The 15,949-nt window shown below is 49.0% G+C and overlaps 4 protein-coding genes across 4 annotated transcripts; 3 read left to right on the top strand and 1 right to left on the bottom strand.

Annotated features, from left to right (window-relative positions):
* The first annotated feature begins 990 nt into the window (after positions 1 to 990).
* On the top strand, positions 991 to 4,176 carry BO79DRAFT_171824 (putative meiosis specific protein Hop1). Its single transcript, XM_025679607.1, has 10 exons — positions 991 to 1,273; positions 1,331 to 1,353; positions 1,415 to 1,631; positions 1,681 to 1,960; positions 2,010 to 2,175; positions 2,224 to 2,521; positions 2,585 to 2,818; positions 2,862 to 3,090; positions 3,138 to 3,331; positions 3,381 to 4,176. The coding sequence occupies exons 1-10, from the start codon at positions 1,064 to 1,066 to the stop codon at positions 3,876 to 3,878; spliced, it is 2,349 nt and encodes a 782-aa protein (XP_025540321.1). The 5' UTR covers positions 991 to 1,063; the 3' UTR covers positions 3,879 to 4,176.
* Positions 4,177 to 7,733: 3,557 nt separating this feature from the next.
* Positions 7,734 to 9,023, bottom strand: BO79DRAFT_263949 (uncharacterized protein; the record flags this gene model as incomplete). The annotated part of the gene is made up of 5 exons (XM_025686731.1): positions 8,825 to 9,023; positions 8,413 to 8,480; positions 8,084 to 8,149; positions 8,033 to 8,045; positions 7,734 to 7,897 (listed from the first exon to the last, which is right to left on the bottom strand). The coding sequence occupies exons 1-5, from the start codon at positions 8,895 to 8,897 to the stop codon at positions 7,734 to 7,736; spliced, it is 384 nt and encodes a 127-aa protein (XP_025540320.1). The 5' UTR covers positions 8,898 to 9,023.
* A 1,092-nt stretch (positions 9,024 to 10,115) lies between these two features.
* Positions 10,116 to 12,347, top strand: BO79DRAFT_145909 (uncharacterized protein; the record flags this gene model as incomplete). Its single annotated transcript, XM_025678435.1, has 1 exon — positions 10,116 to 12,347. One exon carries the CDS (start codon positions 10,116 to 10,118, stop codon positions 12,345 to 12,347), a length of 2,232 nt encoding a protein of 743 aa, XP_025540319.1.
* Positions 12,348 to 14,322: 1,975 nt separating this feature from the next.
* BO79DRAFT_254227 (putative UDP-galactose transporter) lies at positions 14,323 to 15,928 on the top strand (the record flags this gene model as incomplete). The annotated part of the gene is made up of 4 exons (XM_025686049.1): positions 14,323 to 14,391; positions 14,500 to 14,529; positions 14,594 to 15,568; positions 15,617 to 15,928. 4 exons carry the CDS (start codon positions 14,323 to 14,325, stop codon positions 15,926 to 15,928), a joined length of 1,386 nt encoding a protein of 461 aa, XP_025540318.1.
* Between the last annotated feature and the right edge of the window lie 21 nt (positions 15,929 to 15,949).

Raw genomic sequence — 15,949 nt, 5'->3', positions numbered from 1 at the left:
CACTTAGCAACCACCCCATATCAATTTCCCCATGAAGGAGCTACTGATACACTCATACTTTACACACATTGATGCTTATCAGTTACACATCAGATGTTGTTCAGATAATTACTTGAAATATATATAAAAAAAAAAAAGAAAAGTCTTTTTCTCAAGATAGGATGGCAACTACCTGGGTGTGAAATGTTGGACAGAGAACATTGCGGGGAAATGCCAGAGATAAGTGCGTATCACACAGGATGAGGGGATGGGGGTTGTGGCTCGTAATTTCATCTACCGCGGGACTGCCCTATCGACTGTTTCAGACCAGCGTTATCAGCCAGGCATGTGTCTGACTTATAACCAAATTAGCTCCAACTACCCCAAATGTACTATCTCTTAAGTGCTAAGTAGTAGCGATACAATCTGTTCTCTGGACTACCAACTTGCAAATTGACACTGCTTCATGAAAGGGGTATAAATACCCTTTCAATTAAGGTCAAGCAGATCAAGTTGATGCATCATGTTTATCTTCCCTACACGATGTCTCGGACAATCTTCTGTCCGTTCGTTGTTCAGGAGAAACCGCTTAAGAATGCAAACCGATCATTTCATCGCCATAGCATTATTGGTTGTACCACTTTTGAAGTATGTGGTATCTGCAACATTGAAGTGACGGGTAATTTTCAGATACCAACCCGACTTCACCCCCTCTCTACTATATATAGTTTCAATCCAGCTGGGGACGACGTTACATGAGACGTGAAACTTCCCCCCAAACATGACATAAGAAGACATACGAAGTAATTGCACTATTGCCTCCATACATACAGAGCAACCCTTTTATGGCCATTGCCCAATTCTGTTGTAAAGAAAAATCAGTATCAGTGGAGGGACAAACGCACTGGTGACTCCCGTGACCATACCGTGGGTATTCGTTTGTCGTCAACCTGACTTTGGTTCTTCACACGGTGCCTCAATCCCCAACCTCATTCTTCCTAGCATGATTTGCTGACCGCCATCTTTCATAATTTTACTCCTGATTGCCTACATGTAGCGCAGTTGCACTATCTAGCGACCCAGCATGGTTCGAATTAAGTTCACCGGGCCTCCGTCGACGGTCCAGGTACAGATTCCGCAGAATCTCCAGTCCCTTGCCGCTGACAGCAAGCCTGTTGCTCGCATCAGGGAACAAGATGTGATTGAAGCTTCCGCCATTCTGAAGCTCCAAGAAAGCATGCATCTACAGCAACTGCAGAGCCTGGAGATGGTCCAGATCATGCTACATGTCTCGGTATGCGGCTTATTCTCTCCCATGATACGCTTTCATATCTCTGATACCAGTACATAGTTTGGAACACTCTTTTATCTTCGGTTCGTTGGGTGCCGGCTTAAAAATCCCCAGATCTGAGCCAATCTTATATGTGTTGCGTAGGGAGTTTCTACCGCTTCCGTGTTTCGAAGATCGGGACTTGAGAGAAGCCCAACGTGAGGGCGACCTTTCTTATCGACAGTTCATTGACAAGCACACGCACAGAGAAGACATCGCTTCCAAAGAAGATGTACCATTTGGCAGAGGCAAGAAAGGTCAGCCGCTGAAGATCATACTCCGAGGATCGGATCCCAAAGCGGATATGATTCTTGATATTCTGGTCAGTTTCCATTATCGCTGGTAATGATCCTCTCTATTTACATGTGCAGGAAACTGGCATCTTTGATGCACTTAGCAAAAACGTGCTTGAAGCTGTTCAATTGACCATACTGGTCGATAAGGATGCGCCCGAGCATGTTCTAGAATCATACACATTCTCCTTTAGATACACAGGGGCGGAGGGTGATGTTAATAATCGCCTTGAAAGCTTATCTCTCGAACAAATGGGCTGTGTGGCCGACATGAAAACTGCACAGACAGCCCGGATAGGTCTAGAGACAATCGTACGGCGCTTGATCACTCTTAGTGCCTTTCTTCCCACTCTACCGAGTATGTACCTTTATACACTCACCTGAACTGGCGCTGATAATATGTCCAGACAAGAGAAGCTTAGGGGTGCACCTTTTCTATACGGAGGATTGCCCTCCTGAATATGAGCCCCCGGGGTTCAATGGGGCCGATGATGATACGATCAAATTCCCTCTCAGCGAAAATTGGAAAAGGGAATCGCAGTCTTGTGGACAAATGAACAGTGGACGACATACGTAAGTGACCGCCCATGTTTGGTAACCTTAACTAATTAAATGGCGTAGTGTTGGGCTTAAAGTTACCTCGCTCAAATGGACCGGATCCGAGCCCGAGGGAGCAGAACCGCTACCTCAGATATCTCCTGATCTTGAGTTTAACGATCCCGTACGAAGAACGAAAGATATTGGGTTTGATGACAAAGAGGACATCTTGCGTACACTCGGAGGCAGTGGCAGTCTATCTATGGAGAACGGCTTACGCCAGGACACTGATCTCTGCTTATCTCTTTGTCAGAAAACCGAGAACGAAAAAGTGTCGACGCAGGATCTTGTGGATAAGCATCAATTACAAATGATGCTACCTGTAAGTTGAAGGCCCATGAGGATCGAGCATTGAGACGGTTGGCAAATTGACTAATTTGGATAGTCGCAAGGGATTGAAGGTTCGGATGGTGAACTGGCACCTACACAGCCACTTAAACCTGGCACCGCCTTTGAGAATGGCATTGCGACGAGATGTCAGAAGTTTGTCCTTACGGAAGAAAGCAGGCACAATATCAAGGAATATCTGCATTCAGACGACTCTAATGCTACGAGAACAGCCGAGGATCAATATAAGGTCAGATGCCAATGCGGCTGGGATGGTGAAGAGGAGGCCATGGTAAGTTGACAACCCATAGGTAGACCAAAACTAACTTTGATAGGCCCAATGTGTCTTTTGTCAAACGCGCCAACATTTGCTATGCCATGGATACGAAGATGCCCATGACCCAAGAGTCCCCGACATTCATGCTTGCTATCAATGCTTGCTTATGCCGGACGAACCTCATATACTCAATCAGATGAGTAGTTTGGTACTCTTGAGGAGAGCCGTAAGAATCATTCTAAATGAGGGTTATCCCATTAGAACGTCGCTATTCACACAGAAGCTTCGTGAGTACCTCAGAGTCTATATTGCTGTACCCTCTGACCCTTCACAGATTGCAACGGGCAGACCCTTGTCCAGATTATAGATCTGCTGAAAAAGCGCAGGCTCCTCCAGCCGACCCCGGGAAGTAAAGTCAAAGGATTTTCACTAAAGGGCTTGCCCAGGTTCATGTTCCCTAGCTCAGGGGACATACAAGCCAGGCTACAAGCGGAGATACTTAGCCCCATGATCAAGATTCAGCATCATGTAAGTTAACCTGCAATGGAAGGCAGATCATAACGCTAACCTACTCCAGTACGTCCAAGACATCCCGCAGGACTCGCTTCAACCATCACAAGTAGTGACAAATGATGAGCTACACAGCATCACAAGATCGTTTTCTCGGGAAGATGAAATGGAAGAATCGCTTCTTGATGCTCAAGAAAGTGGAAAGAAGACGCCCGTACCAATGGAAAAATCCACAAGCATGGTAGCAGAAACCCGAAGTCGGAAGAGACTGGCGTCACTGGCAACCAGATACAGTCAACCCCATACCCCGAAAGATACTGCTCATAAAGATGCGTCCCCACAAAGACGAGTCAGTGATCGAGTTTTGAGGAAAGACAGCAGGAACCAAGCCGAACAGCAAGTCAAGTCCGTCAAAAACGTAACTCCTCGCTCCAAGCAAACGCCCAATCGTCGGACTCCCAGCGAAGGCAGTCTACGCCGCAGCAACCGCAAGAGACGCAAGATCAGCAATTACTCCAAACTTGTTGATGTTGGCGCAGAGCAATCCGAGAACGACAGTTCCTAGTCGGATACTCACCCCGAGAACGAAAGTTATCGCTGTCTCTTACTTGAAACAGCCAAAGAAAGCCTAAACTCACTTACTGGACATTACAGGTCGAGCATATGAGCGTCAATGAGAAGACGATGGGACACGAATGGCGTCATTGGAGGAAACTCCTTTCAAGATAGTGGTTTGAATATCCGTGCACCCGACAATCGAGGTATCGGTCAGTGCAGTGCACCCGCAACCCCGGTGTTTCAACCCAGCAACTATTGATTCAAAAATGAAGCTTAAGGGTCCGCTCGGGGAGGAAAGAGTGGAGGGAACTGAGCCATGGCACGAGCAGGACCCTGGAACGTATAGCTGAGTGTTTAGCAGCTAGCTACTTTAGCTACTTACCTTTTATGTATTCCGGGAGCATGATCACCCATCACCATACTCGGAGCTATTCGGCCCTTGGGACTGACTGTATTCTACATAGCTCAGTAGTAACTCACCGAAATAACGAAAACAGAACGTGCATCCTAAACTTACATATTATGGACACTGTTTCATAGTCAGACAACTGGGTACCTAAGGAAGTGAAGGAGCACAGCCTACTATTGCCCCTCTGTTCAGATACTAGCTACATAGTGCCAAAGTAAAGTCTAACGCGCTCCACCAACATGCTTTCATATCATTCAAGCTGCTACTACACGTAAATTTTCAACTATCATAGCTAGTACTCTACTACACGCATATCATCTGAAATCCCATACATACCAAACCTACTACCAAACCAAACAAAAACTTCAACAACTCCCTATCTTTCTGTCTCTTCCCCCTACCCAAAAAAGCGATGCCACTCTCTGACACGAAGCGTCCAGAATTTCTCTATTCGTTGGTATTCGTGCCATGGGAACCCTTGACCCTGAAAAGTCCCTGACAGGTTTAAGCTCATGGCTAAGTAACATGGTGAAACAACTCCAGGTCTGGCCCGGCAGTTCGGTGCTTGCCGGACTGCCGAACCCTGTTCCTTGCGACCGAATGAATCCGTTTACTGCTACTAATGTGTCTTTTGAGGGAGATAAAATAGATGTAGTTTGGTTGGGTGGTCGGTCTAGGAGGGTTGGTGAAACGCGCGATGCGAATGGGCTAGGTTCGCTTCGCAGTTCTTCTTCTCCTGAGGGGTTGGTTGGCTATGGTGGTGTAGTGTAGTGTAGTGTAGAGGCGATTGGGGTTTATGATCGACGGACGTATACCCACCCACTTGCTCACTTACTTACTTACTCCTTATTCACATGCTAACAGGCAGGCCAGTAACTAGTTACTTAGTACGCAGTTTGCGCGCTGCACATAAGTAGTTCACTGCTCGCGTATCGAGCTCGGCAAAAATGCATGTGCTTAGATAGAGTAGACTAGATAAGAATCAGTATCTTGAATAGATCCGAAATCAAATCATATCTTCTAGTAAAGTAAAGTATTCTGCTCCGTGGTGCTGAGCCGTCATATTCGGAGCATTGTCGAAAGGGGGATTAGATCGATCGTGAGGGACGCGGGAGTGGCTCTAGGCTAACAGGGGAGTTATCCAGAGTTCCAGACTAATTCAGGTCCCCGAGCACTTTGTAGGGATGGAGCTAACAATAGGTCGGTACCGATAGTTAGAGAAGTGTCAAGTCAGCAATGTCTATTTTCGGGTAGACGAAGATACAATAACTCAATGCGGGAATGATAGACGTGGGGATCCGAACTCGCTCAGGGCGGCAATCAGGTCAAATTCATGCTGGAGTTCCCCTCAGGGCTGAACCAATTCTTAGTAAGTGCAAGTTTCTGTGGAATCAAACGTTTGAGACCAGGGCGAGGAAAAAATTTCTCGGGCTTTGTTTTCTGCAGTTTGTACTATTGCAACGAACTTCTCTATTTTTGGTTCCTGAAGATTGGTTCAGGTGTTTTCTTTTTCTTGTTCGGGGGAGAAAAGGCGAGTAAACATCAAGGTTTGGTTGATCGTCACGGGCCCGATAAAAAGGGGCACTAAGATTCGAAACTTCCCAATTCCCCGCAATTGAAGCTCCTTAGCAAGTGGATGGGGAGAAAGTGGTGCTATTGTCGACTATTTGACCCCGACAAAGGTTAACCTGGGAAACTTTTGGGGTCTGTGTGGATGGTTGTAACTATTGGCTTGTTTGTAGATTGAATGCTTGGGCCGAAAACTGGGGATGCTCTACCTCATTCCGCCTTGGTAACTAGAGCATCTCCAGTGCTGAGATGGTCTTAGCCTGGAGCTTCGGATTGCGAATTATGCACTTAAGATATGAATGCTTAGCACATAAATGGATTCACCGAGAAGTCTGCTATTAGTTGGGACTTTGTGTGACCCAATCTACGAAGGCGCTATTTTCCGTTCAGACGCGAGCTATGCAGAATATTAGCAGGTTAGAGGAGCTTGTAATAGACCCAATGGCTTGAATCACTGAACCTGCTGTAAGCAGTATGAATGTTCAACAGCCAGTATCGCATGCGTTTGGAGCAGAGAGCTGCTATTCGCCATCCAGGAGCACCTTATGCAGTACCTAGTCGCTAAGAAACCTGCAATTGATCTGACATTGTTTGTGCAGATTCAATGATTTGCTGTTCAAGCTTATCACCAGTCCGACCTCCCCAGTAAGTTTCTGCGGAACGGCGGGGAGCTGGCTAGAGCTCTGGATACTAAGGTTTGAGAGTAGATAACTCGCCGAGGATAGTCGAGAGGAGTCGGAAAAAATCACCGCTGCAGCAAAGACGTTTAGACTGACGAAACAACTCTATTGACTCAAGAGCGGTAGGGACTCGCAGATCCTTTGTTGTACGTAGCAACTGCGTACTAGAACTGTGGATATAGCTATGGAGGCTGTTCGCAACAGGGGTCAGGGAAACCTCATGGGGGAACATAAGCTTTTCTCTTCCACAGGCACATCATGCTAGCTTATATAGTGCTGTTAATCCTTTCAGATCTGTTTGCGTATGGTTTCGGGAGTACCTTCCATATGCTCCAAATCGTCAAGGGCGGAGGCTCCAAATTGAACCGACGTCTCAGTAACCAAAGGAGCAAAACATGCGGCCTTTCCTTAGAACCCATTCAGAAGGGCATATATGAGCTCCTCTTGCGATTAGTGCTGCTCGTGGGATTGAAATAAGATACTGAGTTCCATAAGCAGAAGATCACAGCCGAGTCACACAAGACGAACAAGAAGAAATCGAGGATAGTTATGCAAGTCGCACGAAGAACCACAATCTTGTAGGGCACTTATGATGGAAGATTATCGGTTGAGCTCCATTGGTAGATGTCTCGCTCTGAGTATATGAGGTCACGTCACCAGGTGCGCGTCTAAAACCTCAGCGTCCGGACACATCCGGTAAGTTGACGGTCGGGCGGATGGCGGCTTGGCCGATGATCTGCAAAATTGACTTTGACGGACAAGGAGCACTGAAGAGCTCTGGACGCTGTTCAGTTTCGGATTTCCCCTACTGCAGTTACTTCCATGATGGAGGAGCTAATAGAGCGGCACAGATTTAATTGCCCGAGAGTGTGTTGTGGTGTAGACCAGTTGTGTAGTTGACCCTAGTTCTGGCTACGGCCATGCCATGCTCAATAGGGGGTGACCTCTTAACAATGGCAACCATTGCACATAATAGGAGCCGGTACAATTTCCCATGGTCTACTTACCCAACTATGCTGATGCCAATCAACTTTGTTCCGATGGATTGGTAGGTTTGAACATCAACCTTCGATAAGGTGTCTTAACGGGGCGCTATTCCAGCAACTTTCCATGGAAACCTTGCAATGGCTTTGTCGATTATTGACGACGATCGAGTAGCACATGCATCCAAGATTTGAGATTGTGCGTTGAGGGTTGCATTTCCCTAGCGGAGACTGATGCCCTGTGCACGACTATTTGCCTCACAGCCATTAGCGGGATTGTCACGGGCGTCAACAGGGCCAAGGGATGGTACGTATGAATTAGAAATAAACAGACTCAATGACATACCAATTTCAGCCTGGAGGGTCGAGTTCTTGAGAGACCACTCTGTTCCTGCTTGGATCGAGTCCACAAAGACTATTGAATCGGCACTTGGGGGACCCCACTACTATGGCGCTTGAGTATAACATTTGGTGAGCGGGATGACGATCAGCAGCAACTGCAATTCCTATTGGAAGAGACTTTCAAGGGACGGCTGAGCGGGCGAAGCGGCGATGGGAAGTAGTTCTTCACCAGTTCACTACTCTCCATCGATCGCGAGTGGCAGAACCCGTGGAGAAGCCCGAGCGGCAGCAGCCCCTTAATTTGAAACCATGACTGGTTCCTGACGGAGTGCACGCGTCGGTCCAATCTCCGGTGCCGACGTCAGTGGCATACGACGTGTAGTAAAAGTCAATCAATTCATGACGGAGAAAATATGGTGGCAATGTTCTTATTTGCTTTTGACTTGGATGTAGGCAGAAGAAGAAATAGCTTGGTAACCAGAATAAAAGTAATGAAGTGTGGCTGCGCTGGTTTATTTGCCGCATTGCCCGAATAGTTCAAATCGAACCTGGGCGCACGTGTCCAGCCGCGTCTAAACCTGAAAGAGACGAAGGACTGCAGCGACTATTGACCTTTAGAATATCCCCTGGAATCCAAAGAAGACGGAAAGGAAAGACGGTCGAAGTTTACTGTACGAACGAGAGACGGCGCAAGGGGAGACCGCACTAGGAATAGATCCATGATGGTGGGATATCGGGGTTGTTCATCCCTGTTGGCCAACTCATACATACTTATTATCTTCAAGTACGAGAATGCGTTTCTCTTGCTGAACGAAGCACTTTGCGAGGCACTGACTGACAATTCTCCTGCGTACAACTATAGAGCACACACATATTGGACCACCACCAGAAAAATGGTCTGATTTCGGAACAACTAATTTGAAAAAGAAAAAACAAATCCACAAAAAATAAACAACTGCAAGACACAGACATCCCACCCATCCTCCTCGAAATCTTGCCTTGACTTGAATGGGAATCGCTCGCCTCGGGCCACCAGCAGCCATTGAATCCACCTTGGAACCTCCTCCACTGGATGGGCCACTCAGAAACTCTCAGGAGCCGCTTTGCGATCTATGGACCCATTGTTGTGTGCCTGTCGATTCTTACTGCTATTGTAGGGTGCTAAGGTGCCACTACCGGCTTGCAATTGTCTGCTGACACGAATCTTAATTCTCTGGGCTAACGTAGGCAGCCTGTCGCCCGTCTCTTGCCCTCTCTCCTGATGATGGACCACCATGCCGGTTCTCGCCCGTCTGGAAGTATGACAACCGGGTCTCTCCTGGGCCCACGAGAATGGCTTTGTTCCCCATCGATTTTCTGGTTCCAAGCAATTGGCGAATGAGCCTTCTATGCTCCTCGCGGATCTCTTCAACTCTGACCTGGCCCATGCTGAGTTTAGACTGTTTCTGGCGTCTTTGACTTTTGCCCCTTAAGCCGCGACCCTCCACGCTTTTTGAAATTCTTTCCCCCCCCCCCCATCATCAGTCCGCTCACATGTAATGAAATTGCGGCCACTTATATATAGTACCTAATAGGTCTCTCGGCTCGCACGGCCGGTTCTTCTTTGATTCTGGTCAATTCCCCTGCAAAATCTGTTACATCATTCACAAGCTCCTCAGGGACCCTCTTTTGTATTCCTGCGAGCTGCTACTACTATTAAGCCAGGTCATATTTCACTCGTTCCGCCGGACCTGCATACTAGTCCCTCTTTGCCCAATTTTCCTTTTACACTTTCTTCTAGTTCTCTTTTTATTTCTCCGTGACTCGCCTGATCCGTCTCTCCAGTCCCTGCTTGGTACATTGACACGCTCCTCAAAAGAACGCCAATCTCCTGGAGATTTTATTCTTTTGACCGCTTCTTCAATTTCAAATTTGGTGTGTCTTGTGGCGCCACGAAACGAGGATCTTTAGTGACCGAAACGGTAAACATACGGGCTTGGGGGTACTCACCGACTTGGGGTGGGGAATATTGAAAGACACCTCCGGCTTTCTACCAAACCTCCTGAATCCTCCGACCTAAAGACGTCGGGATCAATTGTTTATTTCGATTCAAAGAATTCCTGCTCTCTTTTGACATTCACCACTTCTTGCTATCTGGTTATAGCTCGATTTTTGGAGAAGAGACATCGGGATTGTAGCCCGCAGTGTCGACGTGGGTCACGCCCATACTAAATTTATTAATGCCCCAGCAGTCCATACCTATCCCACCAAGGACTTCCAGCATGCATGCCTCTAAAAGTGGAGTGCGTTCACCCGCAGCCAGCCCGGGAGATTCGAGGAATGAGAACACATCAAAGGCCTACAAAATCCTCGGCACAACAGATGCCTCTGTCCACGAGACTCATTCCAAGCGTGACGACAAACGACGCTCGAGACGACCAAGCTTCATGAGAGCTCCGGAGATCAAATCGCAGAAGAGTGGTGGTTTTGTTCCCTTCCCGACTGCTGCTCCAGAGACCACTATTCCCCCACAACACCTCCGTGTTCGGGCATCATCACCCCTGCTGGGCCATGAGTTTCGCCCAGATGATGCTCCTGGACAGCCGATGCCAGCATCGACAAAGAAAATCCACCAGTCAGGTTCAGCCTCCGCCCTATTCTCCTACTTCAGTTCTCGGGATTCGTCAGCCAATACAATTCCTGGCATTGGAGTTGCGACATCCGACTTCGGGCCTGCAGCTGAAGGTAAACCAGAGTCACGGCAAAGCGCCGAGTCTGGTTCTAGCCTCAGGCAACCGAAAGGCCCGATGAAAGACTCAAAGCGTAAAATGCGCCCACCCCGGATCGACCTCTCCCTACTGTTTCCCAAGCCCAAGGCAACCGCTGAGCCCCTCCTGTCGCCGCAACGCTTGGTGGCCTCTCCCTCTGCTATCTCCATAGTTTCTGAGCATCCGGTCACCAAGGCAAAAAACATTGAGGACCATGCAGCTGGCACTAAGCTCGCAAAGACGCCACCTCACCTGGTAAAGACGACCGACCAAACCTACGGCGGTCGGGCTCCTGAGGCATCATCCTACGAGACTAAGACGTCGAACTGGCTTGATCCATCCTTGGAGAGGACCGTACGGGCCAGTGAGATGGACTTAGCCTTGCAGAAACTGCAGCAAGATTCTCGGCGCAATACCAAGGGTCGCTCTAACCGCTCACAGTCGCGATCCCAAGGCCAAGATAAACGGCGAACCGGTGATTCTCGCGCCCCGGATGATAACTTGTGGAAGGTTACCTCAAACAGTTCTGGCAGTGAGTGGAGCAAGGAGACCTACTTATCTCCTAAAGCTCATTCTCGCAAAAGCTCACATCGTGTTTCAAATCACTCTGAACCCAGGAGACCAAATTTGCATGCGTCTGCTGCATTGGAGAAGTGCTCGGTGCCAAAGAAGAGTAGTCGAACTACACTGAAGACCGCGGACTTGAATAGCTCCAGCGTGCTTTGCCTCTCATCTTCGGAGGATGAAGATGATGACGAGGACCTCAACAGCGATCGACTAAACAGAGATCGAAATGCTAGAGACAGTGTTGCAACCTACGGCGAATTCGAAGCCGAGATATGTACAGCATCGGCCGCACAAGCGACAAAGGGCACATTGCGGAGCATTGATCAGCCGATGTCCGTCACTGGCCGTGGATCGCGCCCATCACAGAGGCTTCAATCCGCTCGGCGGGACGTGTCTCAGTCATCAGCCGAGAGGTCATCATATATGGCCAGCTGTCAATCTCGTCGATCCAGCGATATACCCACCATCTCTGAGCCGGAATTCTTCCACGGGGATCCGATATTCAACCATCAGAGACAGAGCCAGCTCAGAAAGCCCCCCTCTGCCTCCCAGAAGGAGACCAACAGAAGAAGCCGAGTCATTGCCGTGACGAGACAGGAGGAGCATCTCCTTGAGGCAATGCGACAGAGGAAGGGGAAGATTACGCCCAGTATCTTCCAAGAGAGCCGATTTAACAGTAGCTTGGAGCCCGACCAAGGTTCCATGCTGTCTGTCCCTTCACGGGATTCGTTCTATGGATCAGACATGTCCTTTTTACGCCTAAGCCCTGCTTTCCCTCCTAAATCGGTCCAAGCCAATGCGAACCGCAATGAAAGGGAAGGCTCCGTTTGTCAGAGCACTTTTTCAGACGAGGAGCAGAGGACCATCAACTCATTCCCTTCTCCTCGTGCTAGCTTGGCTTTCTCCGAGGGTCTTTCGTCTCCCTCGACCAGCGCAGCCTCGCCGTTGACACCGACGCTCCCCATCCACCGCTTCTCCCCTATACCGTCTCAAGGGCCACCGCCCCGTCGCCCTATTCCCGCTGTGCCACAAGACAAGAGGCGGCACTCGCGGCGGCGTACAGATAGCAGCGAGGCAATTGTCCTGGAAGAGCCCGAGGAGCCGAAGCAAAGGGATGAGCTTCCCATGTGGACATTGCGGTGGAATAACGACAATGGAACTATGACGGCTGTACACTGAACATGATGTTGCTTTGTTGCAAGATGCTCGCAGTCATGATACCCACTCATTTTAACTTTTTTTGAACTTTGATGACATCTTTTACTCAACCTTTACAATACCTACCTTCGCCTGCACACTCACTCACCCATTTCTATACCTGTGACTCAACACACACTCTTTGGTTTTCCTTATTTACGTTCTCCTTTTCGAATCGATCAAGCGAAATACGGCCAGATGGCATCTATTTTGGAATTTTTATTACTCATGTTTGGTTGGTTATGGCTACTTATGCTATACGGCGAAAGACATTTTGTAGATAGACGACCTAGACTTGAAGGGGCTACTATCGGACACTGTCCACATAATTGAACCATCTATGCTGATAACTCTACTGTAGAGCTTACTTTCCCGTATTTTAGGACCTGCTGCATTATACGTGATCATAAGACCTGGGACCTTCTGTGTATTGCCCACACCCATCCAGACGTTTTTCTCGCAAGGTGTATGTCGAGTAGAGTTCCAGAAGGCCTGATATAGTAAGGATCATGGTTGGGGAATGGTTCGAACCACTGACATGCGGGAAGAAGCAAAACAGTTACCCAACGGAAGGTGTCAGTCAGATGACATAGCAAGCTATCGCAAGGAGAGTTGCAGTTGCGACGATCTCCCTTCTGTTAAGTATCATGGCGGTGAAAATGACCACGCTGTATAGTCTCACTATCTTCCTTTCCTCTCTAGCTAGTTAAGAGCGTTCAACACGGGAAGACATGTCGATGTATATGCGTGGTGTCACTCTTTCGTCTCTACGATGGCTAAGGCCCACCCTACGGGCTTCGAGAATCGGTTTCTGTAAGTTTATCCTATCTTGCCTAATTCGAAGCATCAGTGAAGGATTGCTGTTAGGCCCCCAAATTCCTGCGGTCCGAGCCGCATGGATTGGGCTGTAATGACCCCGGTGAGAGGAATGCTGATGTTGATCCCAACCGACGACATAATCTTACGTCGAGGCCTCACCGGCCGTGCGTTGCGAGTATAGAGGGGGACTGGAACTTTGGTACACAAACCAAGGTTCTGAGTTCTGCCAAGAAACATCCGTTCGACTGGGTCTGGCCCTCGCTTTGTGAGTTATTGTGTGAGTAGCTAGGCCGTCGGCTTTGATTCCCGTCAAAAGACCAAGCCTTGTAACGTGATAAAATTTACTGCAGATCATGCATGTTTACTATTATTGATATCACGGTGATATTAGCTGACTGCAATACCGTGTGTTGCCGATCGGACCTCACCAAATGGTATCATGGCACGTTGATGATGAGCGGAACTTAGCGTAATCTGCAGCTTGCGCGCTTTGTTGTGGGTACAAAGAGCAGATATTCCGTCAGCTGGATCTGCGCAGTGCAGTGACGAGGTCGATCGAGGCATGTATGTCTTAACCTGACGTCAGATGCGATCCTCAGGGGGGCAGTTCTGGGCGAAAGTCGAAGCACTTGGTTCTGGGACCGAATTTAATGTATGGCTGGGAGGAACCAAAAGTGCCCATCCGCACAAGCAAAGGGACTAGACCGCCACCTGCCCCGTGATCCACACCGCCCAAACAAGCGTCTCAAGAATACCCCGGATCCCTCATATTTTAGTCCATTCGCTCCCTCATTCTTCTGGTTCTCCCCCCGTTTGCGCTCAGTTCCTCGACCTCCATTGAGGCCTTTTATCCTCGAGAGCTCTGTTCTCGAGCTCTCCGATCCTTGATATACTCCGCGACCGTGCCGGTTTCCTTTCGTGTCGGTCTAGTTCGCTAGCAAATTCCTCGTCAAGCGTGAAGACACCCCTCTCCCACCACGACCACGCGCCCAACTTGTATGCGACATCCTCGGTAATCGAGTGCGGAGTTCCTGTCCGTTCGCCGCCCGACAATTTCGACTGCTCTTCATAACTCACCCTGCTCGTTACCTTTAAAAGAATCGCCAGTCTAGTTAAAGGGAAGACAAATATCGTCAGTATGGGGGAGCCCGCCCAGCGCCAGTCCTCGGGACTGGGATCGGTTTGGAAACATCTGTCTTGGGCACTGGTAAGTCACTGGTCATATTGCACATACTGTCACTATGACAATCCTGCTGCTTGTCTGCTTTAAACTCTTGGAGGATCTACTCACTGACATTGTTTTTGATGGAAATAGTTGACCGTGCAGTGCACGTCCTTTGTCTTGGTGAGTCGCTCCCCTCGACTCTGATCATAGCGTCCATGGTTGCTTATATCTCGCCCTCCCATAGCTATTGCATTATTCCAGAGTTATGTCGCCGGCTGGCGGCAAGCGTTACCTAACGTCTACTACCGTTTTCTTCAATGAGGTCGTAAAGCTCGCTATCTCCCTGACCATGGCGCTGTACGAGGTTTCGAAGACAGCCCCTCCTTCGGTTCCCGCGACGTCGCTTTTCTTCTCCCTCACAACTGCCATATTCTCCGGTGATAGCTGGAAGCTTGCTATTCCTGCCTGTCTCTATACGCTTGCGAATTCGCTGCAGTACATCGCTCTGTCGAATCTGCCGCCAGCCACCTTCCAGGCATCGTACCAATTGAAACTGATTGTCGTGGCCATAGCCAGCTTGGTACTGCTTAAGAGACCTGTCTCGCTCCGGAAATTGGGGCTCATGGTTCTTCTCTTGGCGGGAGTTGCTTTGGTGCAGATGCCTATTGGTAACACTGACGATATGACTCTCCAAGACGAGACTGCGCGTCTTGCATTCCCCCGGTCTCTGGAAGAGTGGAAAGCGTCCAAGCTAGGACGCGAGAACCTCCATAAGCGTTCTGCAACCTATGAGGGGATTGAGGAGGATATGATGACCGCCAACCCTAGACTTAATGCTACCGTCGGCCTCTTGGCCACAGTTGGCGCCTGCCTCGCCTCTGGCGTTGCAAGCGTTTACTTCGAGAAAGTGCTGAAGGATAGTGCCAAGTCAACATCGCTCTGGATCCGTAACGTGCAGTTGTCCGTCTATTCGATATTCCCGGCGCTTTTCATCGGGGTTATTTTCTTGGATGGCGAGAAGGTTGCTGCCAATGGCTTCTTCGAGGGCTACAACTGGATTGTCTGGTCCACTGTTGTCGTTCAGGCTATTGGTGGCATTGCCACGTCCTTTTACATTGGTTACGCATTCAGGGATGGCAAGAACATGGCCATGGCTGCGAGTATTGTACTCACAACACTGGCTAGCGTTTGGCTATTTGAGTTTGAACTCACTGCCAATGTATGTGACCGTATTCCTTCATTTATGAGTAGGTGCTAATCTTCACAGTATCTCCTGGGATCATTCGCAGTATTGGTGGTTACCTGCCTTTGCGAGGATGCAAGTTCTGCATCTGCCCAGGCTAAGCGCCAAACCTTCCGTCCGCCTCCGATCCGCGTGGATCGCTACGAGAAGGAAAGCAAGAGTGGGGATGCTTCACCAGCTTCCCCATCGCCTAATGAGATCTCCATAAAGCTTCCTGGAACCCCCTTCCTCTCTACTGATGGGCTTTCGACGTCCAGGCCTACATCCCCGGGCCACGTACGCGCTGGCCGCACCCCAAGCGGTGGATATTTCGAAAAGCACTCACGAGACCACTGAACTACAATTTGCGGACAATAT

This window comes from Aspergillus costaricaensis (assembly GCF_003184835.1).
Source record: "Aspergillus costaricaensis CBS 115574 unplaced genomic scaffold BO79scaffold_13, whole genome shotgun sequence".
NCBI lineage: Eukaryota > Fungi > Ascomycota > Eurotiomycetes > Eurotiales > Aspergillaceae > Aspergillus > Aspergillus costaricensis.
The sequence above is the reverse complement of the archived record's forward strand: the minus strand, read 5'-3'. Positions and strand labels throughout refer to the sequence as shown.